This window comes from Anastrepha ludens, chromosome X (assembly GCF_028408465.1).
Source record: "Anastrepha ludens isolate Willacy chromosome X, idAnaLude1.1, whole genome shotgun sequence".
Classification (NCBI taxonomy): Eukaryota; Metazoa; Arthropoda; class Insecta; order Diptera; family Tephritidae; genus Anastrepha; species Anastrepha ludens.
The window spans coordinates 10,138,544-10,148,510 of record NC_071503.1 but is presented as its reverse complement, the minus strand read 5'-3'; the positions used below and the strand labels follow the sequence as shown (position 1 = coordinate 10,148,510).

General features: G+C 36.3%; 1 protein-coding gene across 1 annotated transcript; it reads left to right on the top strand.

The window, feature by feature from the left end:
• Positions 1-5,379: 5,379 nt before the first annotated feature.
• LOC128869400 (uncharacterized) lies at positions 5,380-6,780 on the top strand. The gene is made up of 2 exons (XM_054111951.1): positions 5,380-5,639; positions 5,689-6,780. The coding sequence occupies exons 1-2, from the start codon at positions 5,486-5,488 to the stop codon at positions 6,219-6,221; spliced, it is 687 nt and encodes a 228-aa protein (XP_053967926.1). The 5' UTR covers positions 5,380-5,485; the 3' UTR covers positions 6,222-6,780.
• Positions 6,781-9,967: the final 3,187 nt, after the last annotated feature.

The window sequence follows — 9,967 nt, the reverse complement described above, 5'->3', positions numbered from 1 at the left end:
GTATGTATCCGTCACAGCGTAATTTTCTTTGGTTGAATCTAATGTAATTCAATCGTTCTGTTTCTATTTTCGCATACATGTCAACAATATACTGATGAAATAATTTACGACATTTTAAAATGTGATTTTCTTGATTTTCTCTTATCATGATTCTGTATGCATAATAATTCATTGCGCCTACAGTTTTATTTGTTTCTTGCCCATTTGCGGGATTTATTTGTTTTATATGAATCGAATAACCATCTTGACCACGACAGAACATAAGAGGATATTGTAATGCATCAAATTTTCGATGCGTTTCATTAACACGTTGCAGTGTATCATTTCTTCTTTGCAAAACAATATCTCTTGGTTGAAATTCATCTCCAGATATAACAATTGCAACCTCGTTGCTTGAAGTTGGTTGATTGTATCTTCCACGCCGGCAGGCGTTTTATTTACATCAATTTTAATTTTATGATTATCAGATGACAATCTTTCGATTGTTGTTTTAAAACTTTGCACCAAAACATTGTGTGTGTGTAATAAATCTTGTAACTCTCTCATAATGACTCTGTTTATATTTCTGGAAAATGCACACCATGCTTCAAGTTCATCATCGTTGTCATTAATGAAATAAATTTGCAAAAATTTTGACTCTTGATCGGGAAGTGGTAGTAATGAACCAATTAAGTCATATGTTTGCCCTTGAATCTGAAAAAAACCATAGTTTGTGTCTATAAAACCTAATCATTCATTAGATGTGTCAGCGAATGTTGTTGAACGTTGAAGTTTATGTATTACCTTGAACGTTGGCATGAAGTTATCGGTTATAATTCTTCCAGCACCAAAAGATGCCATTTGAAAACATGAATTATATGTGGAAATTTTTTCAAGAAAATGTTTGGAATCGGGTGATGTTCCCGATAACAATGTAGCTAATGGTTCGGGCGGATATTGTATGTCTGGTAAACGAACTTTTCCTGCAGCGCAACACATGCCTGGTGTTTCAGTTTTGAATTTCAATGCTTGACAAAATCCGCAAATTTTATCCATACTTCCAATGACAACGTATTTGTGAGATGAATAATCAAGTTGTGGATTATATTGAAATGCTGCACCATTCAAATTTACAGAATTGATATTTATTGGCCGATTTTGAGAACGTGACCTAGTACGATCTCTTTGTTGACTTAATCTATCAGCATGATTTTCCTCACTTTCATTTTGTCTGTGATTTTGCACATTTCTATTGTGACGGGTATTACGTCCGATGTTAGCATGTCTTTCTACCTCTTGGCATTTCTTTTACCGAATCAAAGTGGTCTTCTTTATGTCACTCTGAGCTCTTGATTGCTACTTTTCTTGTTTTTAAACTGGAATTCAAATTAACATACTGTTAGTGCCATCTTTTAAAAATATAATTGAACTGTGAGCACGCGTTGAAATGAAAATTACACAGAACAGAAATGGGAAATAATCAGCAAAAATCTATATATATAAAAATTAAATGATGTTCGTTTGTACGCATTTTTTTGGGCCGATACGAGGCCAATTTTATTCGTTCTTTTTTCATGTTATAGGGATCCACTAGGGGAAGGTTTTTAGCAAACAAAATTTTGTTTTTAATATTTTCTTCATATAAAAAAAAGAAAAAATCAAAATATTGTACAAATTGTGTTTTTAGTGAAATTTTATGTGTACAACTTTTTTTGAATAATTATACGAATTTTTCGTTATTGTGAAACGATTTGTGTCGTGTTGCTAAGTTGCAAATTTTTTTCGACGGAGAGTAAACATAAACACAGAGGTTTGTACGCTCTTTATGAAGAGAAATGCTTCAGTACACATACACGAACGCCGAACTACTGATTTGTGTTTTGTGTGCAGTTCATTTGTAAGAGCAACAAGTGTGTTGACCAAGGATAATAGATTTACCAAGGTTTGCCAGACAAGAAACAGTTATTCTGCTCTCAGAGAATTTGACAGAAGTTGTTTTTGGGTTTACGTCAAACGAGGCAAGGATGAAAGATTTACCAAGGTTTGCCAGACAAGAAAACAGTTATTCGCCTCTCAGAGATTTGACAGAAGTTGTTTTTGGGCTTACGTTAAACGAGATATACATTTTGTAAGAACAAAGGAAATGTTCAAACGGTTTGTTTACGAATACCGCACACCAGAGCACACCACTTTATACCTTTCCCCATGTGATGGGGCAGAAAATATTTGTTTTTTCAGTTTTCTTTGGGTATTCACATCGATAAGATTACAATAGAATACATTGTTCCCGGATTGATACGAATTGAAAAAAAATAACATTGCATTTTCGGAATGGCAGATTTAAATAAAGTTGTGGATTTATTTACCGAAGAGGATGAACACATGAATACACAAAATTCAGATAACTCCAACGATATGAGCGTGTTTGAAGACATGGGAATTCAGATCGATGAGGACAATGTGATTGTTGTTTCAGACGAAAATTCAACGAACAACGAGTCAATGACGGAAATTGTTCATCACGAAACGAAAACACAGTCCGAAGTTCTCAATCGCGAACTGGAGCGTGAATACCATTATGATTGTAATGAACTAAACACATTTGTAACATCAAATATAACGAAATTGAATGACCAACAGCAACATGTTTATGATACAATCATGAATAATGTTAGCCATGGAACTGGTGGATTGTTTTTCTTGGATGCTCCTTGGGGAACAGGAAAGACCTTTTTGATTTCATTGATATTAGCAACAATTCGATCAGATAATAACGTTGCATTGGCACTCGCTTCTTCCGGAATTGCGGCTACATTACTGGAAGGCGGTCGCACAGCACATTCTGCATTAAAGTTGCCTTTGAATATGCAGCTAAATGAAACATCAACATGTAATATTTCGAAAACATCTGGAATGGCAAAAGTTCTTAATGTATGTAAGCTCATCGTATGGGACGAGTGTACTATGGCACACAAGAAACCATTGGAAGCACTTGATAGAACTTTGAAAGATCTACGAGGAAGCCAAACAGTCTTTGGAGGTGCCATGATTTTATTGGCTGGAGACTTCAGGCAAACATTACCTGTGATCCCAAAATCTACGGCTGCAGATGAAATCAATGCATGCTTAAAATCATAGTATTTATGGAGACATATAAACACGCTTACACTTGCTACAAACGTACGTGTTCAACTACAGAACGATCCGTCAGCAGCTGAATTTTCACACCAATTACTGAAAATCGGAAATGGCCAAATGTCTGTCGATCCAACAGGAATGATTACATTGCCTAACAATTTCTGCACTTTTGCACAGTCTAAAGAGGCATTGATACAGAGTGTATTTCCAAACATAGTTCAACATTACAAAAACCATGATTGACTCAGCGAAAGAGCAATTTTAGCTGGGAAAAATAAGGGCACCAATGATATAAATGCAGCTATTTTGGATCAAATACCTGGTAACATAGTTGCATATAAGTAAGTCAATGGACACTATTACTGATCAAGATGATGTCGTAAATTATCCAACTGAATTCTTAAACTCACTCGATTTGCCAGGCCTACCACCTCATAATTTACGATTAAAAATTGGAGCACTGATTATTATGCTGCGCAACATTAATGTGCCACGACTTTGCAATGGTACCAGACTCGCTGTGAAGAAGCTTATGGGTAACGTTATCGAAGCAACAATTTTGAAAGGGAAGTACAAAGAAGAAGACGTTTTGATATCCAGAATTCCACTGATTCCGACGGATTTAACATTCGATTTCAAACGTTTGCAGTTCCCTATTCGCCTTGCCTTCGCTATAACAAATAATAAGGCGCAAGGACAGTCTCTACAAATGTGCGGTATTAATTTAGAATACCCAATTTTTTCTCATGGACGATTGTATGTATGTAGCTTGCTCACGAGTAGGCAAACCATCGTCATTATTCCTTTACTCGACCAAAAAGTGTTACAATAAAGTTCGAATGAAATTGTATCAAAGAATTTGCTTTGTTTCGTATTAATTTTATTCTCTTTCAGCAAGTCATTGAATTTATCTTTTAGCGAAGCGGGCGAGGGTACGCTAGTAATATATATTTTTGAAGTTTTTTTGAAAATATCTACGGAAAGTGTGAAAACAATCTCTTTTCTTAAATATCTTAAATAAAAACTTCTAAAATATTAATTATTTTTGCCGATTTCTGTTGTGTGTATTTTTCACACCATTTATTCACTGTTTCACTTGTTATCAATTATTTGCAAAATTAATATATTATATATTTTGTAAATTTTTCGTGAAAATATCGTTGGAAAATGTGAAAACAATCTCTTCTCTTAAATATTTCTGACGCACTTTTTTATCTCTTTGGTTGATGCCTGGAAACTGCTTCACTTGAACACTTTACCAAATAAAACACTTTTTTGTTAGTTTTAACACTTACTTTCACTATGCACTATTACTGATAACCTTTGGTAATCTTCTAAGAAAACGACCTTGCTTAAGTACTTTTTTAGCGACGACCTGTTCAGGTTCGTTGAGCTAATGGTTTTGCTTCGGTTATCCCGAAGTGTGGGTGTAAAGAAGAAGTATTTAACCCTAGAACACACACCCAGAAAATACCACGTAAACACACACCCGGGATACGTTTGTACCCGGGACCTTATTTTGCGGTTTTTTTAATGCTTTTTCAACCGATTTCTATGATTTGTTTTTTTGAAATGTATATTTTAATATATAACAAGTATTTTGTCTTTTGTTTCATTCGAATATTCCTACTGGTTCAAGCGATATGGGCAAATAAAGTCAGGACATGCAACAGTGGATTTTTGTTTTTGTTGTTGTCCTGATAAAGGCAAAACAAAATAATATAATTTTTAATAATATACTTGTAGAGTAACAACGGATACACATTTTGGTTTTTATTTCATTGAAATATTCTACCTGGTTCAAAAGATATGTGCAAAAAGGTCGCGCAAGGTATGGGTACGTAGGTAGCAAATACACTGGTATAACTGGTTTTTGTATTTTATATGCAGCTGCAAGGGTTGTTTTCACACGAGGTGTTGTTATAAATGCTCCTGTTGATATTTTCATTATTGTTTTGGTGCTCAAAAGTGTAAGAAGTGAAAATAAAAGTGAAAATAAATATAACTGAAACTATAAATAACTGGATACGAAATGACTTCAAGAAGAAACGAATATTTATCAAGTGCAGCATATAGAAGGTAAAAAATGTAAAATAAGCTACAATGTAAACATATACTAATTTTTTTTATTATGCAGGCTAACTGAGGAACAGCGAGAATCATATATACAATCTTTATTTGATGAAATTTGTGACGATGACGCTCCCTATGACTTTGACTCAGAAGATGAAGAAGAAATTCAATTCAATGACATTTAGGGAGTTCACAAAGTGTACTATTGATGCTATTTCTCCCTTCTGCTATTGAAATAGCACAGTTGTATAGTCGAACGTGTGAACATCCTTTGCTATTTGATGTACTATTGTGAATGCTATTCACCCAATCAATCAGCTGCTTAGCAGAAGTGAAAGTAATACAAAATATAAATATAAACATAAAAATGCCTAGGAGGAGCGAAAAAAGTAAAATAATAGCAGCGATTTGTCAAAAATATACACACGACATCTTCATTGTGGACGAGAGTAAGTAATCCAACACTTCCTTTGTGCTCTTTTTACGTGTTGATTGTAGGTGATGAAGACGAGCAGGAAGATATCGATGAAAGTTTCAGACTGAATATGCTGATATTGCTAAACAATCGCCGAGGTGTCCATTTAGGAATTCCGAAGTCAAACCAATGGAAGCTGAATGTATTGGAGCATTTAGATGAAAACAGATTTTGCCAAATGCTGCGAGTAAACCAAATGGAGTTTGACCACCTTTTAATCTTAGTAAAAGATGATGATGTGTTTCGGAGTGATAACAACACAATACAGCTTCCGATTGAACTTCAGCTTAAAATCGTACTTTATAGGTTGGGATCTTCGGGTGAAGGACTTTCGATCCGTAAAGTGGCATCCTTATTTGGTGTTGGAGATGGCGGTACCATTCAAATCGTAACCAGGCGAGTTTTTTCAGCCATACTCAATTTACAAGGTAGATTTTTATTCTGGCCCAATGAAAGAGAGCGTTTAAAGCTGGTTGCAGCCACAGAAAAAGAAATGCCTGGATGTGTTGGATTTTGCACAAATTGTGATGGTAAACAAAATCAGCTGATCGTATAGCATAGACAAATAGCACACTAAACATACCTTTTAAAGTTGTATTGAAATAGCAGTATTTGTACATGTTAAACAAAAACAACAACTTTACAACTGTGCTAATACAATAGCATGATTAAAGAAATACGACAAATAGTACATATTGTGAACTCCCTAATTGAAATTGCTGATGACGATGCTGAAGTTTCGCAAAGTGCCGCAGAAGTATTACCTGATTATGCGGACTATGAGGATGATGAAGAAGAAGAAGTAGAAGAAAATAATGAATTACCTGCTAGTGGCGAAAAATTTGTTGCACGTGATGGTACTGAGTGGATGAAAGAATCAAATGTAAGTCGTCAGGTACTCAGACAAAATATTATAAGAGAACGTTCTGGACCAGCTAGATGCACTGAAATGTTGTCAATAGAGCAAACATTCAAATATTTCATGAACGTTGAAATGGCTGATATAATTATGCGCCACACAAATAAGTTAGCAAAAGAAACTTATAATGCTTACAACAATGCGCATTTTTTTGGCATACTTATTATGACTGGTGCGAACCATAGCAATGGAGAACATGTTCGAGATTTATGGAGCGTCAAAAACTATCCTTTATATCGCGCCACAATGGTAGTCAACCGTTTCTGTTCGATATTGCGGCTCCTAAGATTAGACGATAAAAACACTCGTGCAACACGCTTACTAACTGATAAAGCAGTACCGATCAGTGAGTTGTGGACGATGATGAACAATAATCTTGCTGCACATTACAAGCCCAGCTCATGCTTGACGATTGATGAACAATTATTTCCTTACCGTGGACGCACACGGTTTACGCAGTACATACCGTCAAAACCTGCTAAATATGGTGTCAAGGTTTGGTGGATTTGCGATGCCACAAATGCATATCCACTGCATGGCCAAATATATACTGGCCAAGCAGAAACTGGTAGGGAAACGAACCAAGGCGAACGAGTGGTGAAGGATTTGTCTGCCAAATACCAAGGAAGTGGCCGAAACATTACAATGGACAATTTTTTTACGACCTTGCCAGTTGCAGAACTGCTTCTCACCTGGAAACTCACGATCGTTGGAACTTTGCGCAAAAAAAAATCATATATTCCTCAAGAAATGAAGCAGAACAAAAACAGGACAATTGGTTCAACGACATTTGGCTTCAAAAATAATGTGACAATGTGTTCTTATGTTCCCAAAAAAAATAAAGCAGTAATTTTGCTTTCGACCATGCATAATGATGCTGAAATAGCTGACAGTGGGAAACCTGAAATAATTGAATATTATAATCTTACCAAAGGTGGTGTTGATCGAATGGACCAAATGTTTGCGGAATATCCAACACAAAGACAAACAAAACGATGGCCACTAGCGATGTTCTTCAACATGTTGGACATTACAGCTCTTGCAGCCTACATTGTCTACGATTTGAATAACCCTATGTTGCCTTGGAGAACAAACAACAAGCGTAAGCAGATCCTGCGCAGCTTGGCTGAAGCATTGTGTATGCCCATTATTGAAGCCAGAGCCATAAATCGTCAAGTGACGCGAAATTTTTCGACTAAAATTGCTATTGAAGCATATTTCAACCGACCGCTGGAATCAATGGTGTCAACAGCAGCATCAACACCTGCCGCGGCGCGCACGCCAAAACCTGTGTCCGGATCTTGCTATTTATGTTACGCACAAGAGGAAAAACGCCGTAGAAAAACCAGAAAGCTGTGCGCCAAATGTAAGAAGCCAATGTGTCTTGAACATTCGGTCACATCAACAAATTGCTCTATTTGCCATGATTTTCCTTAGATATAAGATGCATTTTTATAATTTTTATAATAAAAGTCAATAATATAATGTGTGAAATGAATATTTTTAATTTTTCAAATAAAAAAATAATATAAAAAATGTTTTTTTTTTTATTATTATGAGGATTTTTACTATTGGGGTACAAACGTATCCCGGGTGTGTGTTTACGTATATAATGTGTTTGGAACCAATGGTCCGATCTGGTTCAAATTCTGAATTTGAACTCACAACTAAATAATCTTCCTAGATCCGAAGTTAGCGGTATAGAGGTATAGCGGTTCAAAAGTTACAATACTTCAGGGTTGAAGTGGATACATTTGTACCCGGGTGTGTGTTCTAGGGTTAAGCAAAGTGTTAAGTTAGTCACAGCAGCATTGTGTTACGATTAATTATTGCAGGCGGTCAGCTACAGCTGTGCCTGCTAATTTGTATGTTTCTATTCTATACGAATGCAGGCGTGCAGCCACTGCTGTATGAATATATGTATATGTATGTATGTTTGCATTCCATTGAAATGTATGTAATGGAATGAAAATTTAGGCATAAATACTGTTGCGTTAACTTGTACATATGTGATTAAAATGTACGCTCCATGCAACCGTTTACAATAACAATCACACGCGTAAAAAGAACGCTGCCTCGTGTATACTGTGTGTTGACGAAGAAGTAAAGGAGATTTTAACCAAACATAGTTACTAACCTTCTCCACATGTGTCGCTTCAATGTGGCAAAGTTTGGTTAAAATCGGTTGAGCCATTCTCCGTAAAGTTCATCACAACGCGAAAAACGGCTGAATTTTTATATATATAGATTATTGATCCACTAATTAATAAATGATGAGATAATTTAATTAATTAGTTAATGAGCTTGAACAAGCATATGCTTTGAACTTTACTAAAATCAATTAAGAATAATTATAATATATTAATAATAAAAACCAATTTTAAATAATATACTAAATTAAATAAATCACAACCAAGAAAAATAATATACTCATAAATAAAATTCTAGCATATTAAGCTATAAAAATCAAAGCAAATCCACCGCTTCTATATTCAATATTAAATCCAGAAACTAATTCAGATTCACCTTCCGCAAAATCAAAAGGAGTTCGATTAGTTTCAGCCAAACAAATACAAAATCAAACAAGTCTAACTGGAAATATAATTACTACAAATCAAATATAACTCTGATAATAAAAAAAATTTTAAATATTATAACTTCCAATTAAAAAAACAAAAGATAATAAAACTAAAGCTATTCTAACTTCATAAGAAATAGTCTGAGCAACAGCCCGTGTAGGGCAGATCGCCTCCGCGTGGTGCACCCTGGGTAGCGCCAAATGATCTGCGGCCTTAACGGCCTTAAACCTGAACGGGGACGACCCTGCATTCTCTATACTCTCTGGACTTGAACTTCGTTTCCTGAGCTGGTGGTTGCGGCATTCTGCTACCTGAGTACGCTGGGGTGAAAACCGAAACGGCTGGTGGGCAAATGTCGTGACTGCCCCCGTCCCGTTAAAACCCTGGCAGGCCTCGGAGTACGTTCCAAACTCGTCGCCATTGGGTTGGTGGTGTAGGTGCGGTTGAGATGACTCCCGCTTTGCGTCCGATCTGGCTCTGAACGCATGCCTCATAAGGGTATGCGTCAACCCTAGCACGGCCTCCCTGCCTCGGCACAGATAACCGTGGGATCACTTAGGGACGACTACACTTTCGAGTTATGGATAGGGGCTCCGAGTGGGTACCCAATTAAATAAACATGAACAACAACAACAACAACAACAACAACAAAAACAAAACCAATAACAAAAACCCGAAGAATTTAGGCGGCAGTGGGGATTCGGAGCCGAACCCCAAGGTCTCCTCACTTAAGGAAAGAGGGGCGGAACCGCCTTCTCTAACCAGCCCTGGCCGATAGGGAGCCCAGGGGGACAAAACAAGTAG

Bases quoted from the DNA above. Each gene is read 5' to 3' on its own strand.
- LOC128869400 (XM_054111951.1), top strand. From the start codon at position 5,486: ATGCTATTCACCCAATCAATCAGCTGCTTAGCAGAAGTGAAAGTAATA. The intron at 5,640-5,688 runs GTAAGTAATCCA...TGTTGATTGTAG, and splicing joins CATCTTCATTGTGGACGAGA to GTGATGAAGACGAGCAGGAA.